The 23,909-nt window shown below is 44.6% G+C and overlaps 1 protein-coding gene across 1 annotated transcript in view; it reads right to left on the bottom strand.

Annotated features, from left to right (window-relative positions):
- SYNJ2 (synaptojanin 2) overlaps positions 1–20,717 on the bottom strand; it is a 98,232-nt gene extending 77,515 nt beyond the window's left edge. Inside the window, exons 1-2 of the mRNA XM_077813267.1 lie at positions 20,597–20,717; positions 5,818–5,904 (exon numbers count right to left, since the gene is read on the bottom strand). Coding sequence (XP_077669393.1) covers positions 5,818–5,904; positions 20,597–20,717 — 208 coding nt within the window. The remainder of the gene's footprint in view (positions 1–5,817; positions 5,905–20,596) is intronic.
- Positions 20,718–23,909: the final 3,192 nt, after the last annotated feature.

The raw sequence follows: 23,909 nt of genomic DNA, 5'->3' as shown, positions 1-23,909 counted from the left end.
CTGGGAAACATTAACCTTGTGAGCAGCTTCATAAAGTCCATCAGCATTCCTGTGCAAAGGCAAGGCAATGTAAAAAGCAGCCTCTATTCTCCTCTCCTTGGCAGGTGGAAATGGAGTACACTAAACTTCTGCAGACAAGGAGACTCAAGACTACACTGATCCCTAAGTACTGGTATTTACAGGTTAATTCATTGCCCGGAGAGCTCCCAGACACATTTTATATTTCCTACAAAAGACTGTTTCTCAGCTTGGCAAATACACTCTTTTGTGTATGCCTTTGGAGAGTATCTTCAAAATATTTTTGGCTAATTTAGCACTCACAAAAGGTGCTGATTTGCTTGCACATCTCCCATAGTTGGTTTGAGCATTAGCTTCCTAAACCCAGGGTTGTGAGTTCAATCCTTGAGGGGGCCATTTAGCGACCTGGGCCAAAAATTGGGGATTGGTCCTGCTTTGAGCAGGGGGTTGGACTAGATGATTTCCTGAGGTCCCTTCCAACCCTGATATTCTATGAAATCCAAATAGTGACCAACTGGTCAAACAGACCACTCTGTCACTGCCTATTCCATAGGTTCCTGAACTGTGGTCTGCAAACCACTGGTGCGCTGCAGAGAGCTGGCTGGTTGCATTGTATTTTTCACTTCTTTTAATGCATTTTAGCAGCTGGAAACATTAAATATCTTCCTATTGTCACTTTTTCCATGGAAACAATTGCTGTAGGGATTGTGAATGAGAAGGAAGGCAAGTCACGTATTTGGGACCAGAGAAAAATGGTCCCCCAACCACCAATGAAAGAGCAGGTGCGCAAATGACATTTTCTCTCTCTAGCTGAAATCTGCCCTGGGAAATGTTTGGGAATCATAAAATCATAGAATATTAGGGTTGGAAGAGACCTCAGGAAGGCATCTAGTCCAATCCCCTGCTCAAAGCAGGACCACCACCACCTAAATTATCCCAGTCAGGGCTTTGTCAAGCCAAGCTTTAAAAACCTCTAAGAATGGAAATTCTACCACCTTCCTACGTAACCCAATCCAGTGCTTCACCACCCTCCTAGTGAAATAGTGTTTCCTAATATCCAACCTAGACCTCCCCCTCTGCAACTTGAGATCATTGCTTCTTGTTCTGTCATCTGCCACCACTGAGAATAGCTTAGCTCCATCCTCTTTGGAACCCCCTTTCAGGTAATCCCCCCTTACTCTTCTCTTCTGCAGACTAAATAATCCCAGTTTCCTCAGCTTCTCCTCATAAGTCATGTGCCCCAGCCCCCTAATAATTTTCGTTGCCCTCCACTGGACTCTCTCCAATTTGTCCACATCCCTTCTGTAGTGGGGGGACCAAAACTGGACACAATACTCCAGGTGTGGCCTCAGCAGTGCCGAATAGAGGGGAATCATCACTTCCCTCGATCTGCTGGCAATGCTCTTACTAATACAGCCCAATATGCCGTTGGCCTTCTTGGGAACAAGGGCTCACTGCTGACTCATATCCAGTTTCTCGTCCACTGTAATCCCCAGGTCCTTTTCTGCAGAACTGCTGCTTAGCCAGTCGGTCCCCAGCCTGTAGTGGTGCATGCGATTCTTCCTTCCTAAGTTCAGGACTCTGCACTTGTCCTTGTTGAACCTCATCAGATTCCTTTTAGCCCAATCCTCCAATTTGTCTAGGTCACTCTGGACCCTATCCCTACCCTCCAGTGTATCTACCTCTCCCCACAGCTTAGTGTCATCTGAGAACTTGCTGAGGGTTCAATTCATCCCATCATCCAGATCATTAATAAAGATGTTGAACAAAACCGGCCCCAGGACTGATCCCTGGGGCACTCCGCTTGATACCGGCTGCCAAATAGACATCGAGCCGTTGATCATTACCCATTGAGCCCGACAATCTAGCCAGCTTTCTATCCACCTTATAGTCCATTTATCCAGTCCATACTTCTTTAACTTGCTGGCAAGAATACTGTGGGAGACCGTATCAAAAGCTTTGCTAAAGTCAAGATATATCACATCCACCGCTTTCCCCCATATCCACAGAGCCAGTTATCTCATCATAGAAGGCAATCAGGTTGGTCAGGCATGACTTGCCCTTGGTGAGTCCATGTTGACAGTTCCTGATCAACTCTCTCTCCTCCAAGTGCTTCAAAATGGATTCTTTGAGGATCTGCTCCATGATTTTGCCGGTGACTGAAGTGAGGTTGACTGGTCTATAGTTCCCCGGGTTCTCTTTCTTCCCTGTTTTAAATATGGGCACTATATTTGCCTTTTTCCAATAGTCTGGGAACCTTTGGTCTGTTCTATTTAAGTACAGCCCTCTGTGGCTTTTCAGTTAAGAGAACTATGCAAATATAACTTGCAGTTGGTCCTTATTATCAAGACATTAACAGAATTTTTGGCAGTCTCCCGTCAGAAGTGGCTCTGAACAGGAACAGTATAGAGGTAAAATTGGGACAAGAGAGATGCACTGGCAGAGCTCGACAGGGGGAATTTTCTTAGGTCATGGTCACCAGAAATAACTAGATTTTCTCAAAAAATAAATAAATAGATGTGGGGAAACATAGCAGCAAAAGTCTGAAGAAACAAAAAATAGGTTATAACACACAGCTGCCATATGTTTATCCCCTATAAAATTATTATTAATACAACATTTAATATGAAGGTTACAGGGACTTCATAGATTTCATAGAGTTCACAGATTTTTAAGGCAGGAAGGGATTACTACGTCATCTAGTCCAGGGATGGGCAAACTTTTTGGCCTGAGGGCCACATCTGGGTATGGAAATTGTACGGTGGGCCATGAATGTTCACGAAATTGGGGTTGGGATACAGGAGTGGGTGAGGGCTCTGGCTGGGGGTGCAGACTCGGGGAGGGCAGAAATGAGGAGTTCAGGGTGAGGGAGGGATTTCCGGGCTGAGGCAGGGGGTTGGGGTGCGGGAGAGGGATCAAGCCTGGGGCAGGGGTTTGGGGCATGGGAGGGGGTCAGGAATGTAGGCTCCGAGCAGTGCTTATCTCAAGCAGCTCCTGGAAGCAGTGGCATGTCCCCCTCTGACTCCTATGTGGAGGTGCGGCCAGGCGGCTCTGCGCGCTGCCCCACCTGCAGGCGCCACCCCTGCAGCTCCCATTAGCTGTAGTTCCCAGCCAATGGGAGCTGAGGGGGTGGCGCTTGGGGCGGGGGCAGGGCATGGAGCCCCCTGGCTGCCCCTAAACATAGAAACCGGAAGGGGGACATGCTGTTTCCGGGAGCCTCACCATGTGTGCATGGAGCAGTCTCTGACCCTGCTCCCCGGCTGGAGCGCGGAAGCAACGCAAGCCCCAGACCCCACTCCCCAGCAGGAGCTCGAAGGCCAGATTAAACCGGCAGGAGGGCTGGATGTGGCCCGTGGGCCATAGGTTGCCCACCCCGATCTAGTGTGACCTACTCTGTATCGTAGTGTATCACAGAACTTTATCCAGATACACCTCTCTTGAGCTTAGTGACTTCAGACAACTGAACTGTTGTGTGTCACAGACAGAGAACAGGAGGGACTGAGGTGCCACCTGTGATTGATTTAGTTCCCCTCTGCAAAGAGGGAACTAGCTATAGCTGTGGTTTGAACTGCTCGTATTTATTCGCCACATCCCTTAACTATCACAACAACAGATTTAATTGAACTGCTCTCAGGAAACATAGTTCTATGTGCCAAGAAAAATGGACCATACACTATCTATTTTATTTTCAAGTGCATGAACAAAACTGACATTCAGTTTAACAGAATTACTCAACTACCCCACAAGAAACTGAACAAACCAAACAAAAAATCCCCTTCTTGTTTCAAGTAGTGAGATAGATCTGCAGATTTACACCGTGATATAGAGTGTTCATCTGTAAGTAACTACTTCAAATCCATCCCAAATTGTAGTAGATGGAAGTCATTACCACCTAACAGCTGTTCAGTGCCCTATATGTAATGAGCTAGGCTATGTCTGCACAACACCACTGTAAGGTCTCCTGTGTAGCCACTCTATGCCAGCAGGAAAGAGCTCTCCCACCGACATAATTAAACCACCCCCAAAAGAGCAGCGGTAGCTGTGTCAGCAGGAGACACTCTGCTGCCAACATAAAGCTGTCCACACCGGCGCTTTTGTTGGTGAAACTTATGTTGGGGGCGGGGGGGAGTGTTTTTTCACACCCCTAACTGACAAAACGTTTGCTGACAAAAGTGCTAATGTAGACAAAGCCTAAGTACATAATCTTATATGATTCCTAGTGTACAGCCATTACTATGTTTGTTATCCCTGTTGGCAGGTTCATTAAAGAGGCCAAGGACTGAGTAGATGCGGAATGGAAAAGTAGTAGTCTCACACCTCCAAGTCAAGGTAAAGGCTCATTGCCAGAGCAGTGTGGGGAAGTCTGCACAGCTATTACCGGCTTTATACATGGAGAATTTCAGTCTCTGAAGCTGTAAATGAGGCACATTTTACAAGCACTAAAATTTACTTAAATATTTGGTTTAAAAACCACCTTAAGCAGTGAACTGAAATGTATTTTATTGGGCCCAATTCTGCAAGGTACTGAGCGCCCTCAAATCAGTGTCATTTGGCTCTGTTCCCTATAGCACTACAAAAATTCATTTTATGTTCCTGTTGTAGAGAGTAGCAGCAACTTCTTTGCTAATTCAAGATTCCTGAAAGCATATGAAAATTAACAGCAATGCTGATGCATAATGATATTCTGCAGTGTGTTACTTGAAGTTATGGGGCTGATTCAGAAAACACTCATGCATGCAAGAAGGCTCTTTGAAGTTAATTTGGCTTTTCATGTGAGTAAAGTCATTCATGTACTTTGGCGTTTGCACAACTGGGCCCTTAGTAATCATAAGAGCCATTATTGAAACTAGCTCAATTCAAAACAAAAGGAGGGGAGGGGAAAAATCAATATTTGTATTATACAAAAGTGGTAGGAAAAACAGCAAGCTGTTAAGAAAAAACAACGAGGAGTGCTCATGGTACCTTAGAGACTAAAACATTTATTTGGGCATAAGCTTTCGTGGGCTATAACCCACTTCATCACATGCATGGAGTGGAAAATACAGTAAGCAGGTATAAATATACAGCACATGAAAAGACGGAAGTTGCCTTACCAAGTGGGGGGGTCAGTGCTAACGAGGCTACAAAAATAAATTTTCCCTTTGTTGATTCTCACGCCTCCTCGTGAACTGCTGGGAATGGGCCACATCTGCGTTGATTGAACTGGCCTCATTAGCACTACAAAAAGTAATTTCCCCTGTGTTGATATTCACCCCTTCTTGTCAACTGTTGGAATGGCCACATCCACCCTAATTGAATTGGCCTTGTTAGCACTGACCCCCACCCCCCCACTTGGTAAGGCAATTCCCATCTTTCATATGCTGTATATTTATACCTGCTTACTGTATTTTCCACTCCTTGCATCTGATGAAGTGGGTTATAGCCCACAAAAGCTTATGCCCAAATAAATGTGTTAGTCTCTAAGGTGCCACAAGGACTCCTCGTTGTTTTTACTGATACAGACTAACACAGCTACCCCTCTGAAAGCTGTTAAGAGGGTCTCATGAAACAAAGGAACGTAAAATACTTAACCTAAAAACTCTTAAGATAATATTTTACAGTGTGCTTTTAACCCAATGCACAGCTTACAAAAAATATGTTTGCATCAATAAACCTATCAATAAAATGGTTATATTGGGCAAGAGCCCAAATGTCTTCCAAAACTGACAGAAATCAGGCAACTCTCTGGTCACTGGGATTAAACGAAGTTTGTTTGGGCATGGGCATCTAACAACTGTCCTCATCCTCAAAGCTACTTACCACATTTTAGCCGGAGCTCTCCCAAGCAGCCATAGGCATCCATGAGCTTTTCATATTGCCCTTTAATTACCTCCTTTTCTTCAGGAGCTGAGAAGAAACACAATAAAAAAGCAGCAAGCCTTAGTTACCCAATTCAGTTTTCAGACTGGTATAGTCCTGTACCAAACCCTCCCAGGAGATCTCACTCAACAAACAAGACAATTAGATAACACATGAATAAGTATGTGGAGTTTACAGTGTTAAACTAGGAAGCTATTTAAAAGTTAATGGAACATCCCCATAAAAGACTGAGTGTTAAAAGGTACAAACACGCCTGTTCAAACACCACACAAAGGAAAGAGAGAGGTGCCAGTTGTAAATCCACAGATCATTAATTAATTGTTGCATCTACTAACACATGGTGCAGACACCAGCAAATGGCCTATCACTATCAGAATAAAAACACTTAAACGATTAATTCATACAGACCTAAGACCAGAGCTGTTAAAAAAAAATTATTTGTTTGAATAGCACTCACACATGCTAGGCATTTTCCAGACATATGAGAAGGGACCATCCCTGCCCCAACAATCTCACAGTCAGACTGAAGACAGACAGAGGACATGGAAGGGGAACAACAAACCGGGATTTTTTTTTATACAAGGCAACAAGATTCAATATAGGCAGCATGGCAAAAATGAGTTTTTGAGAGTCAAAAAATGTATTTTATTGAAGTCAAAACTATCTGGCAAAAGAGCAAATCAGTGTAAATTTACAACAGAGTAAACAAGAGAACCTATTCTGATCTTAGTTACATCAGTGTAAATCTGGAGTAAATCTTCTCAGGCCATCTTTATAGATCATAAAGAAATGAAGAAGGGGCAGAAAACCGTTTTCCTCCTTTTCTAATGGCAGCAGAAGCACACTTTAGGATAGAAGCAAAATCCTTGCCCCGAACACTGCAACCTTCAGGACCCTTCACTAAAAGAAAGGATAACAGAAATAGCTAAAGAGATTGAGATAACAGACTGATGGGGGTGGAGGTCAGATTAACAAATTTGCAGGCTAGACACAAGAGGCAGCAGGGAGAATGGAGATATTTCTTCAAGAACCAGGGACCAGAATGTGCGACATCAACATTATTTTAAGGGCATGATCTAAACTAAAGACTGAAGTGTACAGTATGTGTATCAATGTGAGATTAAGCAATACAAAAATATGACACCACGTGCAGCTCATGGCAAGCAGCAGCTGATGTTGCCGTGTGTAGAAAAGCCACAAAAATTGGCAAGGCGAGCCAACACACTGCACGCATATTAACAGAGCTTGGAACAGAGATGGAAGTTTCAGCAAGCATCAGATGTTAAGCTTGGACTAGCTTGGTTTTGCATACAGTGCTGCAGATATATCCCGTCATTTAGGTCCGATCTACACTAGAAACTTTTGTTGGTATTGTAATGTTGGTCAAAGGGGTGATTTTTCATGACATTTCTATACTGGCAACAGCCTTAGTGTAGGCAGTTATACCAGTGAGAAGTGCTTTTGGCAGCATGGCTTGTTTCATTCACAGAACCTGAGAAAGCTATACCTGCAAAACCCCCTTTTCCGCTGATATAAGTTGCATCTACACTGTGTGGGTTTGCTGATGTAGCCAGTATAGCTATACTAACAAACCTCTTCTAGTGTAGACTAGGCCTTAGCTTATCAGGTCAATGAACAGGAGATGGAATGCGGAAGGTAGACTGTGTGTTGACATCTCCCAATTAGCTAAATGTGAGCTGCTTTGGCTGGCTTCTCACTGAGAGAAGACCCAAGGCATGAGCTATTCTCATGGGCTGTATGGTACAGACCTGCTGGTGGCCTAGCTTTGTTAATAAAATGTTATCATTTAACTTATCAGGAGTGTTTCTAGTGATTCTCCTCAAAGTACTGAGCTGCAGACATGTTTTCTCCCCTGCTCCGGCCCCTACATGCTGCCCTAGCAGTGTACAGGGGTCATTAATGGGCCATCAGAGTCTGGGGGAGAATCCACCCAGTGGAGGTACAACATAGGGGCTCCAGAAATGGCCCTGTGCTGCTCCCCTCACAAGACTTGGCACAGGGAGTGTGTCTGGGGCAGGGCTGGGCACAGGACATGGCACTATGAGGATTCTAGGCTGTGTTGCAATCTACAGGCAACCCAGGGTGAGTTGGCATAAATTATATCAGCTGGGGGCTGCTTTAATTTTTGCTGGGCACCATTGTGTCCCCTGGAGGAACTCCGAATCCAAAGGGCACAAATGTAGCATCAAGCCACATTTGTCCATCCCTCCATCCCAAAGCTGCATTTTCTGTGCTGCGTCCCTTGGAGATGCAGCCCAGAATTGAACCTTGCACGTTTATAGTTGCCTCTGAACACAGTAACTAACAACATGCCAAACACAGCTGTAGTTGATGACATGGGGGCTATACAAATCTGGAGGGTGGGAAAGTCCACAGGTCTGTACAGATTGAGTCTTTGTGCCAAATTACGATATGTACTGGGTGGTAGAGTCTAGAGGCCCCATCCCCACGGTGCTGGGCATTGTACAAACTCATGATAAAGAGGCAGCCCCCGCCCTAAAGACATTACAGTCTAAGACTTGGTCTACGCTACCAACTTATGTTGGTATAACTGCATCGCTCAGGGGTGTGGAAAATCCACACCCCATACAATGTAGTTATATTGCCCTAACCCCCCTCCCCTCCCCAGTGTACACAGCTACGTCAATGGAAGGGCTTCTCCCGCCAACATAGGTACTCCACCTCCCCGAGGCGGTAGCTAAGCTAAGTATGTGGTGTCTTCCCTACGTGCTACAGCGGCACAGGTGCGCCGGTTCAGCTGCAGCACTGTTACTGTAAAAGAAAAGGAGGACTAGCGGCACCTTAGAGACTAACCAATTTATTTGAGCATAAGCTTTCGTGAGATGCAACCGATGAAACCGATGAAGTGAGCTGTAGCTCAAGAAAACTTATGCTAAATAAATTGGTTAGTCTTTAAGGTGCTGCTAGTCCTCCTTTTCTTTTTGCGAGTACAGACTAACACGGCTGCTACTCTGAAACCTGTCATATTACCGTAGACAAGCCCTGAGTAAGTGGGCGGTCCAAAATCAAAACGGTGTTTGGTTTGCTATTTTTTGAGTGGAGAAAGGGGTATAGACCGAATTTGAATTAAGTCAGATGGTATCAAAGTGAATAGCAAATTAGTCACTGGGCCTAATTCACTGGGCACTAAAGGTATATCTACACTGCAAAAGATCCTGGTTCAACCGACTTGGACTAGCACCACGGGTCTAAAGATAGCAGTGTGGATGTCCCTGCTCCGACTGGTGCCCAGGCTCCGAGACACACACATCCCAGAGCCCAGGCTCCAGCCCAAGTATCTATACGTCTATTTTTAGACCTGTAGCATAAGCCCCATGAGCTTAAGCCAGCTGACTCAGTTCTGAGATTCACTGCCACCGGCTGCCCTTTTTTTTTTTTTTTTGGCAGTGTAGACGTACCCTGATATACATAGGCTCTGCTCTGCTGATTTCAACTGGGTTATGCCCGCTTACACTAGCAGTGCATTCCCATCAGTGGGTTCAACAAGTGCTACTCCGAAACAGGATTCTGTCACTGGGCCAGATTGTGACTGGCCTTTATGCAGTGCAGGGGTAGGGCACTACGAGTCTTTCCCCTCTGCAAGGTATAAAGGCCAGTCACAATTACAATCGCTGTGTTCAGGGGAGAGTAGGAACTGTTCAGTCTGTGTGTCCCCTGGCATGGCATACCCTTTGCCCATTTCAAGCCAGCCTGCAGAACCAGACCAGAGTGCGAGAGGTAGCATGCAGCCCTCCTGAAGCGATGCAGTACTGGATGTGCTCCCTCTGTGCAATGGGAAGCCCTAGAAAGAATTCTGTCTGAGCTAGACTTTGACACGTTACTGTTACCAGAGCCCTGGGGAGGGGGACTCCCATCAACTGAGGTCAGCAACAACCATGCTGCTGAGCTGCACAGATAATAGTATGTTCACCCAGCTCGGGTACCAAACAGCAATGTTAAAGGGACACGATCAGACAGTTTAGGCCCAACATTTAGGTTTTATTATTTTAGAAAAAGCATTTATAAAACATAAATTAATAGGAATGTTTTAATGAAATGTAAAATAAATGTAAACAAAGCCAGGAGTTTTTGTCTGGATTGAAACTTTGCCCTGTAGTGTTTGCAACTCATGCTTGGGCACGAGAATTAGAACCAGAGTGTGAATGTCTAAAAACAAAAGTGAGATTAATGTGTCTATGGATGTCCAAGATGGATGAAGCACAAAGAGTAAACAGTCCAAGTAGTGAAACTACTGTAGAACTTTAAAATTTTTTTAGTTGTAAAACCCTAAGGTATCATTGAGCAACACAGGGAACGATGTTTGTGCTTTACATCTGATATAATATTCAACCTGAAAGTAATCTTTCAAGCACCATTTTTCCACTTTCGCTAGATCACATAACACCCTAAACATTCTAGCTTCAATTCCTTTCTTTATTAAGGATGAGAAGTATCAATGCATAAGATGGCAACTACCAGTTCTGCTTATAATATAAAGTTATGTTTAAATTAACCCTTTTTGAAACCCCAAACCAGACCTCTGGCAATTTAAAGGAATAAAACAGCAATGTACTGTATTTAAATTATACAATTATTAGTCAACTTTTTACTTTTTTAAAAGTAACTTTCCACTAGGGCTCTAATAGCAGCAAAAAATGTTAGTTGAGTGCCAGTGGTTCTCAAACTTCATTGCACTGCAACCCCCTTCTGACAACAAAAATTACTACACGACCCCAGGAGAGGGGACTGAAGCTTGAGCTTGCCCGAGCCCCGCTGCCCCGAGCAGGGGGGCCAAAGCCTGAGCCCCACCGCCCTGGGGGGAGGGGGGGCAAAGCCAAAGGGCTTCAGCCCCAGGCGGTGGGGGCCTGTAACCTAAGCCTCGCTGCCCAGGGCTAAAGCCCTTGGGCTTTGGTTTTGGCCCCGAGTGGTGGGGCTTGGGCTTAGGCTTCAGTCCTGGGCCCAGCAAGTCAAACGCCAGCCCTGGTGACCCCATTAAAACGGGGTTGTGACCCACTTTGGGGTCCCGACCCCCCAGTTTGAGAACCGCAGGACTACATTATTTGATAAGTTTCCCTGGCATCTGTTGAATAACATATTTGCAATTGCATCTCTCTCGCTGGTCCAATGCTAAGTATTGAGAGCTTTCCTGAGTAGCAACAAACTGACATGATACACGCTGGTTTCCTTGTTGCTCATGGGGTACTGAGGAGTCCGTTTCACACTATAGCAGCTTGCAAAAGCCCCAACCAGCAGAGGTACCTGGAGTTGTTTGCTTGCAAATGTAGAAAAAAACACAGCACTGGGTTATACTCTGTTCACATTTGGAAACCTTTCTTTGCAACCAATAGGAGAGACTTTTTTTTTTTTTTAAATGAAAACTTACATGCTCCAGCAGTTGCTGGAACTCACCCAGGAAGCTTCCTACTCATCTGGATGGATGAGCAAGGGTAGTTTCCAAATACATACTGTAGTCATCTATTTTGTAATCACTGTTACAAGAACCAGACAATGCTTCTAGTAATTACCACGCCTTAATGAAGCTACCCACTAGTGTTTATACAAGATTATCTTTCCTATCAGTGTTTGTACATACACTATTCACTTCTGCACCAGTAAGTACAATTTTGTTCTGGTTTAGAGGAGGCCGTGGGAGCAGAATTGGGACTTAAATGTATGAAACCCCAGTTACTGGTACTTTTATAAGTGCCTCAGTAGAAAGAAGGCAGAGAGAGACCACAGTCCCTGCAGCTAAATTGGGGTGGGTGCTGGGTACACCTAAAAACATTGGCTGACATAGAGGCAAGTGGCTTTTCAAGAAAAGAGCAGGAAGAAGAGAGCCTGGCACCCAGTGGCAGGATCTAGCTCCTCCCTCTGCCTACTTAGGTCCTGATCCTGCAAACATTTACATACCTGCTTAACTCTATGCACTCGTGTGTGTAAACTTTATAACAGGGGTCGGCAACCTATGGCACGCATGCCAAAGACAGCACGCGAGCCAATTTTTAATGGCACACTGCTGCTCTTCTCCACCCCCCGCCCACTGCTCACCTCTTGCAGGGCAGGCAAGCTTCCCCTTCCCCCTACCTCTTCCCCCTCCTTCTCTCCCTCCCTGCTGCCGATCAGCTGGCAGCCCTTGCCACAGAGGGGGAGAGCCTTGGGGAAAGGGTTGGAATTGGCATATTCCCTCCAGCCCCCTGCCGTGAGCTGCTCTGGGCAGGGGGCTGGGAGCACCCCCAAGACCCCAGCCCACACCCCCACCCCTCTGCCCTGACCCCTGCACCCCCACACACTCCCAGCCCTCTGCCCTCACCCCTGAACCCCCCCCCACACGCACACCCAGCCCTCTGTCCTGACCCCTGCACCCCTCCACAACTCCAGCCCTGACTCTGGCACCCCCCCCACAAATATCCAGCCCCCCAGCCCTGACTCCTGCACCCTCCTCACATGCCCCCATCCCCCAACTCTTGCACCCCCCCCACATTCCCACCCCCACCCTGAGCACCAAACAGGAGCTGCCCAGGTAAGCGCTCCACACCCAAACCTCCTGCCCCAACCCTGAGCCCCCTCCCTCATTCTAGCTCCTGGCCAGACCCTACACCCCAACCCCCAGCCTGCTCCTTCACCCCCAGCCCTGTGCTCAGTGCACTCCCACCCTCAGCTCAGTGCAGAGAGAGAGGAAGAGAACGGCTAGAACCAGGGAGAAGGTAGGTATCCACTCTATGTGGGCAGGGCCAGGATCCCAGACTGGCAGTGGGCTGCGCGGGGCCGGCAGCCGGGACCCTGGATGTCAGGAGCCAGCGGACGGAAACCCAGACCGGCAGTGGGCTGAGCGGCTCAGCCCACTGCCAGTCTGGGGTCCCAGCCGCAGGCCCCACTCAGCCTGCTGCCAGCCTAGGTGAACGGAACCCCAGACTGGCAGCAGACTGAGCGGGCCGGCAGCATAAGATCAGCATTTTAATTTAATTTTAAATGAAGCTTCTTAAACATTTTGAAAACCTTGTTTACATATGACAATAGTTTAGTTATATAATATACAGACTTATAGAGAGAGACCTTCTAAAAAACATTAAAATGTATTACTGGCACGCGAAACCTTAAATTAAAGTGAATAAATGAAGACTCGGCACACCATTTCTGAAAGGTTGCCGACCCCTGCTCTATAACAGGGGTCGGCATTTTCAGGATCATAGCTGTGCTGTGGTGAAGGCAGCAGCAGCTTGTTCACCTCACCTGTGCTTCTCCTACTAACCAGAGAAAGGTGAGAACTTTTCAACAAGAAGCAAAACAAAGAGGAACCCGATCATGTGTCATCACACTGTGAGAAACAATACAGTCAGTATATTACCTAGGACTCAGAGTAACAGCCGTGTTAGTCTGTATTCGCAAAAAGAAAAGGAGTACTTGTGGCACCTTGTGGTTAGTCTCTAAGGTGCCACAAGTACTCCTTTTCTTTTTACCTAGGACTGTGCTTCGCGGCATCCTGTAAATAGGGTAGATTTAGAGGGACTAAGCTGATTCCGACTTTTTTCTGCCACCCTCACCAAACAGACCAAAAGACATTACACACACTCCCCTTCTACCAGTTCCAACAAACAAAATTATTATTTTTTTCCACTAAAAATCTTCCTATCCCACATGCAGTCTTGCTAGATCAGCTTTGACTTCCTTCCACACAGGCTTTCAGCAATCAGGGTCTATTTTGTAATACCATGTAGGTCAAGGAAAATGTTATCACTTTACAAAATGAGGTTTTGGGCCAGGATTGCTGCCAGTGCATTAGGATGTTAAATTAACAAAAATCAGATTTAGCAATTTTCTAGAAACTAAACATTATCACTCCGAAAAGAAGCCCTAGGAATAGCACTTCAGAGAAGTTAGTTCCTAGGGCTTCTGTATTAGACTGGAAATATTCACATTCTAGCAAGCTGATTTACACACACACACCCACACACCCCATAGTATATACTTTTTAATTTAACATCCCAACAAAAGTCTGGTAATAGAATAACGAAAACACATTGTGTAACGTGTAGCATGAGTTAGTCTATTGGTAAACATGGCAGCATACATAGCAAAAGCCCGCTCTGAAACTCCTCTGATGAACTTAAGGCCAACTGTTGTGTAACATTCAAGTCATAAAACACCTGTGACTGTGGCGGCTTAGTTATCTTAACATGGCAATATATTATTTTAATATCTAACTTGCTAGGACATGTAGACCTAGCCCATCAGGAACAATTTATGCATAATTAGCATAGTTTTCTAATGTAGAACAAATATGAATCCTATAGACTATATTCATCACTAATAAGCTTCACCCTCAAGTGCACAAAACATGTATTCAACAATTTGCCCACACAATGTAATGCATCAGTGCTTATATAGAACATGTTCCAACAGACTACAAAAGATTCCAAAAATAAAAGGATAATTTGACATTTAAGAATGCAAACAAAGTTTTAAGAATGCAAACACAGTTTTGAACTTTGCCATATAATTATCTCCGCAGGAGAGAAAAATGGATCACACTGTGGGTTCTTTTCTGTATTTTAGTAAATATAAAACATGTTCAAATTACATGTTAATCAACGTACAGCAGTCAAATAGTTTGTGCATTATTTGTTTGACTACTAAGAGCAGCTAGGGAAAGAACTGTATGTACAATTACAAAGAAAATTAGTTTTAAAATAGCAGATGTATATAAAATGTGTAATTATTATGATTATTAAAAAGAAAAGGAGTACTTGTGGCACCTTAGAGACTAAAATTTATTTGAGCATAAGCTTTCGTGAGCTACAGATTACTTCACTGGATGCATTCAATGGAGTCTATTTTCCACTGAATGCATCTGATGAAGTGAGCTGTAGGTCACGAAAGCTTATGCTCAAATAAATTTGTTAGTCTCTAAGGTGCCACAAGTACTCCTTTTCTTTTTGCAAATACAGACTAACACGGCTGCTACTCTGAAACCTATGATTATTAAGCATTTGTATTGCAGTAGCATCTAAAGGCCACAAGCAGGTGGGCCCCCATTGTGCTAGGCACTGTACAAACATATAATAAGTGGCAGTCTCTGCCCCAAAGAGGTTGCAAACTGAATTTTACCCTTGTCTCACATCCTTTGACTCCAATCCTGCAAATACTTATGTATTTGCATAACTTTATTACTGCAGGTAGTCCCATTGACATCATTTCACTGGATTCAGTCATAGTAATAAAGTTAAGCACATGCCTATATGTTTGCAGCTCTGGGGCCTTAGTATGTTGCGCATTTTCACAGATTGTATGGTCCTCAAGGCAGGGACAGTGTTTGCCTCTATGTTCTCCAACCTGCAATCTTTGAGAGATTTGTTTTTCATAATAATAATTTTCCCCACTATTCTTCATAAGTGAAAGTTGCTTCTTCAGCAGAGGCTAATGCTTAATGTTCTTCTAATGTGAATTCCATGAAGAACTGTTCTCTTTCAAAATGGCTGCCCTCTTCCGTTGTTCTAAAATGAGACTGAAGCTGTAGGGCTGCCACTGGCAAAATGCCCTCTTTCAAAATGCACTGTTAATGCACCCAAACAACCTTAACTTCACCCCATGGGGACACCATAAGGAAAAAAATTAAAAATCAAATGTATGTTTAAATATCAATTTAATCTAATCTAGGACTACAAACACTATTTATTATGCACTAACCATAATTGTCTGGCTATTACGTGGCATCACTACAGGGAGGAGTTAAGGTTGTTTGAATGCTATAGATGCATTTCCATATCTAAATATATCTTTTAAATTAAATTTAACTCTAAATTTCCTTGGCTTGTAATGTTGGCTTTGGAGATAATTACAACAGCCTCATAGAGCCTTTCCCATTACAGATATGTATGCCAATCTTAACTCAATTTTATTATATTTTTTATCTGGAAATATGAAAAAGACATTGTATGCAGTACAACACACTAGAAATACAGACAGACACAAGGACAACGGAAATTTAATTTTGATTAATTCAGAGGCTTGCAAGGGGAAAAAGGGTGTCCAGTCATTTGCTCTGAATGTGATTTTAAATTTTTCATTGTACAAAACAAAGATGTTCTAAGTTATGAGGTGGCCAAAGATTTACAAACTTGAAACATTGGGCTTAGATCAGTTTCTAGTTTTGTTTTAAATTTCTTGCTTGTAAAATCCCCGTTTCCATACTTGCTATCATTCCATTCTGCCATTTTAACTAATAGTGGTGGGGAAGGGAAAATATATATATATTTTTTAAATGGGAAAAGAATAAAGTATGAGCCTCTTTTTGTGCATAATAAACAAAGGAACTGACACCCTCCCCCTCAAAAAAAAAAAAAAAACCAACTTCAAATGTCCCCTGGCCCTAGTCCTCAATGACTAATGGTTGCTTGATAACTATGAAAAAATATTTTTAAATAAAATTATTAGGGATTGACATTTATTTTTGCCATGTTCAGCAAAGAATTTCTCACCATTTTATGTATATAAGAGGCTACTTCTCTATAGAGTTGCACATCAGTGTGACAGGCGTAGGTTTTTGTCTCTAAAGAACATGGAAGTTTAAACCCATATGAAGTTGCACAAAAGTACAATTGCACAACTCTATAGTGCCACAGGTATTTTTTGGTTTTGTTTTTATCTTCCTTTAAGGATAGGGAAATTAGATAACCAAGCCAAAGGTAACGTAACTTCAGGCTGTAAATCTGAAACACACAAAAAAATTCAGCAGTGAACCCCACAAGAAATAAAGTATCCTTTGATGTAAATATTCCAATAGAGTGAGGCAATAACAAATCAGCAGCAGTAGGACTAGCCAAAAATTCTCCATTAAACAAATTTTTCCTGATGTGTCTGCTTTTCACAGAAAATTTAGGTTTTTTTAATTAAAAAAAAAGAATGCACAAAAACGTATTGAAAACGTTAATATTTCAATTTGGATGTGTTTCCATAGTGCACCATGGAAGTTGAAGTTCAGTTTCCTCATGTCCCCATTCTGTTCTATGGGCCAGGCTCCCAGCAGGACTTCATCTCCCATGATGCACCCCGGTTATGGAACTCCTATGAGGCATCACCTCACCAGGACAGGAGACCATGCTGCATTATGAGAGATGTAGTCCAATCAGAAAGCCCATCTTATGCAGAAGAATGGGAGTATAAGACACTTGAACTGCAACTCCCATGAGGCACCACAACATTTCAGAATAATAGTATTTTGTTTTTGACTGAAATGTTTCAATTTTTTTGCCAAAAAGTCCAAATTTTCCACAGAAAAAAGACTTTTTTCCCCAACCAGTTCTAAATTATCAAAGAATGATAAAAATCTTAACGTTTATAACATGAACTCAGTCACATCACATACATTGTATGGTAATGCACATTATTATTTGTTAAGTGCTGACAATGTGCTTAGCACTGTACAAAGCATATATTACACAGTTCTCACCCCAAAGAATTTACAGTCTAAGGCTGTAAGTTGCCCTGTGTATGTGGACTTCTATTCCTGGACAGAGCCACAATGAAAATAATGGGTGCTCCACCGTGACAATGTGATACTAATGCAATCATGTGCCAGCAATGCCCCTCTGCCATGTACATTGGCCCAACCAGACAGTCTCTATGTAAAAGAATAAATGGACACAAATCGGACATCAGGAATGGTAATATACAAAAGCCAGTAGGAGAACACTTCAATCTCCCTGGACATTCAATAACTGATTTAAAAGTAGCCATCCTTCAACAAAAAAACTTCAAAAACAGACTTCAAAGAGAAACTGCAGAGCTACAATTCATTTGCAAACTTAACACCATTAATTTGGGTTTGAATAGGGACTGGGAGTGGCTGGCTCACTACAAAAGCAATTTTCACTCTCTTGGTATTGACGCCTCCTAATCCATTATTGGGAGTGGACCACATCCACCCTGACTGTATTGGCCTTGTCAACACCTTACAAGTGGAGAACCAGTAACTCCCTTCTCTTCATGTGCCAATATATTTTTGCCTGTATCTGTAATTTTCACTCCACACATCTGAAGAAGTGGATCTTTTTACCCACGAAAGCTTATGCCCAAATAAATATGTTAGTCTTTAAGGTGCCACCAGATTCCTCGTTGTTTTTGTGGATACAGATTAACATGCCACAGTGATATGTTCACACAGATCCAACTTCAGGTACAGGACCTAACTGTTATAGACTTAACAGCCTCATAACCAAAAATACTATATGTGCAACAAGATCAAAGTTAACATTGCTATTGAACTTTGACCTCTCAGTTACCTGACCTTGTTGTGACCAGTTTGCAACCTTAATGTTGCATTAAAATAGGTTAACTGTCAAAACCTACCTACACAGGATGTATAATACATGGGTACAGAAATGTTTGCTGAGGCTATGACACCTGGGCCATTGGCAAGGGTTGAACCTAGAACCCTCAGTTTTAAAATGAGCCTCTTACACTCCAATTAGATAGTATTTGGGCCCTGTCCTCATTAAGGAAATTCACACCAGCCTAACTACATACAGTACAAACCACAAACTGCTCTAGTTCAAAGCAGGGCTTTCTTTGAAGTAGATTAATCTGGTAACAAACTGAAGTAAATCACATTAGTGTAAACTCTACTTTGAACTGATACCACATGTCTACCTTAATGGTTTGCACCAGATGTAGCTTCCTTGATGTAGTTACACCAATGTGAATTTTCTGAATGTACTCAGAAACCCCTCCCTTTACTCTGGAACCTTGTCTTTTTTCCCTCCTTACAATTTTCCATTATTGGTAGAAAGCAGCGCAGCCCCATTGCTGGTAACAACAATGGGAGCACTGGTGTATACAGGCTATCCACATTTTAACAATGCATTCTCTAGAAAACACAATGGTTAATACGCAGGTGACTCCTGGCAACCTGGGCCCATATCCGCAGGCACCTCCCTACCTCTTTCAACACCTAAATTCTCCACTTAGGTGCCTGTGATGTTCCAAAAGCTCTCATTCACTCTATCCAGTGCTTAATTTGTAATGAAAGAGATGCTGGGGCTCAAACAATTTTTTTTACATTCATAAATGACACAGCAAACCCAGAGGTGCTGGGGCTACGAACTGCCAAGCCTAGAGGTGCCAGGGCTCAGCCCTGGTACAAATTAAGCACTGACCTTACCCCACAGGGGCCAAAATGCCCTAGGTGCTTAAGTTTCCAAAGGTCAGTATTTGCACTGTCCCCTAAATGTTGAGCTGACCCACAGCTAACAAGCTGCTCAGAGCCCTAGCTCAAGCCAAAGCCCCAGAGGTGGCATGGCAGTCTCAAACTAGGCAGGGGAATGCTTATCTTGCCAGTGAGGCCTGATCATGCAGGTGTACTCTGAGCTGGGTTCTATCTAACATCAGATGCCCATCAGAACCTGCTGCAGGAGAGCTAGAGACAGACTACTGAAAGGTGCAGGGATAACACTAGATCTGCAAAAAAGCCAGCTGGAACACAAGGAAATGTAGGGTGAGTATGAGAAAGGTGTGATGCCTGAGCAGGAGACAGACACACACAGATGGTTTTGGCTGCTAGGACATAGACTACCTAAGCAGTAGACCTGGTTTCTGTACCTAACTTCAGGAAGGGGTGGTCGCTAACGATCCCAAGTGGCAGAAGGTGCCTACCTCTGGCCTGTTAGCCAGGTGCACCATGCCAGCCACTTAGGTACCTACGCTCTTCCTCCCCTTTCCTCTGCATTTCATTCCTGGTTAGCTTCAGGTGGCTCCCAGAACTCATTAGGTGGCCAGCTTCTGAAAGTCCCTTCCCTGAGCACCTCCCTCTCTCCATGCACTGTATGGGGCAGTGGTTCTCAACCTGGGGTACTTGTATCTCTGGGGGTACATCAACTCATCTAGATATTTGCCTAGTTTTACAACAGACTACATAAAATGCACTAGCAAAGTCAGTACAAACAAATTTCATACGATGATTTGTTTATAGTGCTCTATAAACTGTACACTGAAATATAAGTACAAAATTTATATTCCGATTTATTTTATAATTATATGGTAAAAATGAGAAAGTAAGCGATTTTTCAGTAATAGTGTGCTGTGAGACTTTTGTATTTTTATGTCTGATTTTGTAAGCCAGTAGTTTTTAAATGAGGTGCAACTTAGGGGTACACAAGACAAATATAGTCTGGAAAGGTTCAGAGTCACTAATATGGGGAACCTGAACACCTAATTTGGGGCTGAAAGTTTCACCAGGTGGCCAGGCAGCTGGGGTTATGCGTTACAGTGCTGATCTCTGAGTAACGCCTAGGAGCTTTAAGGCTCTGGGCCCACCTCTACACTAGTACCCCTACTGTTGATACTGCAGATGAGGCTGTGCCAACAGTAATTACAGTGAGGGGGGGGGGAAGTCTTGTGTCTCCCTGGCCTTACTGTCCCGCAGTGGGGAGGAGGCACCAGCCCCCCGACAGGTGTAATTGTCAGAGCCTTAGCCTTCTGCAGAGCAGCCCAAACTTTCACGCGTGTAGGGGATCCTGATAACAACAGCCCAGCCCAGGGCAGATCCAGCCCGGGACACCCTGAGCACATTAGAAAATCTGCCCGTAGTCTGGTGCCTAACTGGGAGCTGAGCTCTTTGGAAATCTGGCTCTGGACGCTTAGCCCTTCGATGCTGGTCCGTGCCGGCATGAACCCGCCCCGCGCCCTGCCCGCCAGAGGCACTTACTGAGGGTGGCCACGGTGCCGGCCTCCAGCAGCAGACAGTCGCGGCGGCTGCGCGCCTCCAGCAGGGCGCTTGGAGCCGGCTCCTGCTTCCAGAGCAGCCGCAGCCCTTTGGTCGGAGCCATGGGGGCGGCTGGCCATGGGGAGCAAGGCGCAGGAGGTGCCAGGGGAACGGACCCGCTCCCCGCCAAAAACCGAGGCACCCACAACGGGGAGCGGGCAGCAGAGAAAGCGCCGCCGCTTCCCCCCTTCCGGGGACCTCCCTGGGGTCCAGGAGAGACACGGCTCCCTGCAGTACCGCCCCAAAGTCACCGAGTGGGCTGGGGGCAGAGAAAGCACCGCCGCGTCTCCCCTCGCCGGGCTCAGAGCCGCCCCCACACGAAGGGGAGCCGGGGGCGCACCAGGCTCGCCGCGAGCTTCCAGCCCCGAAAAAGTCTCCAGCAACTCGGCGGGGAAACAGAAAGTGCCGCTGTTTCCTTCTCCCCTCCCCGCCAACGCAGCGCCGCCCCGGCTCCTTGCAGCCCTCCCCCAGGCGAAGGGTGACCTGGCTGGATTGCCGGAGCGTCCTTGGCTCCAGCGGCCGCCCGCTGCGCCTCGCTTTCTCGCGCTCCCCGCGGCGCCGGTCCCGTGTAAACTAGGCGTTGACTTGGTTCCTCCCTTCTCCAGTGGCGGCGGCTCCTCCCGCTCCGGGACAGGTAAAAGCCATTGCCCGTCTGTCTCCCGCCCCGCGGGAAGGGCGGGGTTGGAATCGCAGCTCCGCGGGGAGGAGGCAGCTGCCGCGCTGCTCCCAGACTAAGAAAACAAGGCGAGGAGAGCCGTCCCACAGCCGGCACCCGCCTGACTTGGAGAAGTGAAGCGGCAGTTCCAGGCTCATGCTTGGGGAGCTAATGAGACAGGCACGATCCAGAGACTCCGAAACTTTGACACAGATCAGATCAGATCTGGATCCCAACAAGCAAAACTTCTCACCACACTGCACCGCGTGCTGCATCCCTGACGGACAGCAACCAATACCGCACTCTTATCTAGTGTCTTTCAAGTGAGGCGCCCAAAGTGTTGTATAAACGTGAACTAATAACGAGAGGGCATAAAGTAATTTACAAGGTAAGCTAAGTAGTGATTAAAAATCCTAACAACATATCACATGAAAATATGCCGAATGCCAATCCACGCAATAGGGAACTTTTCATATTGGTACAGACAGAACATCTGTCCTAGCCAACCTTGTATCCATTAAACACACCTTTACCATTGAGAACCTGGGATGGTCCTAGCTGCACTGGTGGAAGTCAAGCTCCCGCCTGCCTAAATTTCTCAAGAGAGACAAGGTGGGTGAGGTAAAATATTTTTATTTTTAGTTGGTCCAATAAAATCTTGTCTTTCTAATATCCTGGGACCAACACCGCTACTATGCTGCAAACAACAATGGTAAATTTTCCCAGGCAGTTTTCTTGTATTGCTTCTCACTTCCCGTTCTAAACAGTTGTGTAGCCTTATTAAACAGCTCCCATATTTTTCTCCAGAAGTGGCTGCAGTTCAATGGTCAGGTGACTTATATTTATGTAAGTAGATACTAGAATTCTTTGCACACTCAAAGTGAATGCCAGCTCTGACCCCTAGTTTGTAAAATGCTTTGGGCTGAAAGATGCTATATACATGTATGTTATTTTATAATTAGTAATTCTCTTGTTTCTTCTAACAATGTCCAGGAATAGAGCTTGGCAAAAAAATTAAGATGAAACTTTTTTTGGAGAAAAATGCAGATTCGGTGACAATGAACTGTTTTTTACAAATTTGTTGATTTTGCAAAATTGTTCATTTGGAAAACAAATTCGTTTCAAAAGTTCCTTTGATTTATTAAAAAGTTTGAAATCTACAGTTTTATTCAGCCCAAAATGTGTTTGTGGTTTTGTTTTGCTTTTACTTTTCAGTTTTCCAAAAATTTTGATTGATTCAAAATAACTTTTTAAAGAACTTTTTAAAATTGCCAATTACTTTAAAAAAAAATCCATTATTTGCCTAGCTTTATCCAGGAACCTCCTTCGCTTTCTAGTAGTGCAGTGTTCCTCTGATATTTCCTTATTGAGTCATTAAAAGAGAGCTGCCAGATTTTCCCAGAATGCAATAATACAAACAGATAGCAAGGCAGGTGTGGGTGGATATGCAAATATGCAAACACAGCTTTGCTGGCTATGTGGAAACAAACAGAACTAGAAAAGGAGTCCTTGTGGCACCTTAGAGACTAACCAATTTATTTGAGCATGAGCTTTCGTGAGCTACAGCTCACTTCATCAGATGCATACCGTGGAAACAGTTTCCACGGTATGCATCTGATGAAGTGAGCTGTAGCTCACGAAAGCTCATGCTCAAATAAATTGGTTAGTCTCTAAGGTGCCACAAGGACTCCTTTTCTTTTTGCGAATACAGACTAACACGGCTGTTACTCTGAAACAGAACTAGGTTACTTAACCTCAGTTGAGGTGACTGTGCTTCTAACCAGTTACAAAACAATTGTGGCTGTAAGTTGTAGTGTGGATGAACCCCAACTTAAGTATTCAGGGAAACAATGAAACACAAAATGCTGCCTATTATTTGCTTTTTATTAATGCCTGGGGACATTAGTCAAGACTCCAGTGTGCTAGTCCCTTTATGGACACACAGTGTAAATACAGTCTCATGGAGTTCAACTTCAACAAACTTCAAAAAAAAGAAATCTGTTTATAGAACTCTAAGGCCATGTCTACTCTACCATTTTTATCAGTAAAATTTATGGTGCTCAGGGGTGTGAAAAAAACCACACCCCTGAGTAGCATAAATTTCACCAGCATAAGTGGTAGTGTGCAAGGCACAATGTTGGAAGGAGAGCTTCTCCCACAGACATAGGGCATGGCTACACTTGCAGATGTAGAGCACTTTGAGTTAAACCCGTCTTCGTATAGCACAGTAGGGAAAGCGCTGCAGTCTGTCCACACTGACAGCTGCAAGCGCACTGACGTGGCCACATTTGCAGTGGCATAAAGAGCGGTGCATTATGGGCAGCTATCCCACAGAGCACATCTTCCCATTCCGGCACTGTGGCTTGTGGGAAGGGGGGGGGCATTCTGGGTCCTGTCCCAACACTCCGTGATGCATCGGTTCGCCTTCCAGCAATCCCTGTGCTTCTGCCACATTTGGCACCATCTTTCAACATTTTTTGTACTGCGCGCTCTGTCTTCCCTTTCGGTCTGTGGGACTGGAGCCTGAACTGCTGAGGAGTATGTTGATGAGTCTCGCCAGCATGTCACAGTCGAGTTACTCCTTAAGATCTAAACTGATAG

Source organism: Eretmochelys imbricata, chromosome 3 (genome assembly GCF_965152235.1).
Source record: "Eretmochelys imbricata isolate rEreImb1 chromosome 3, rEreImb1.hap1, whole genome shotgun sequence".
Lineage (NCBI taxonomy): Eukaryota > Metazoa > Chordata > Testudines > Cheloniidae > Eretmochelys > Eretmochelys imbricata.
The sequence above is the reverse complement of the archived record's forward strand: the minus strand, read 5'-3'. Positions and strand labels throughout refer to the sequence as shown.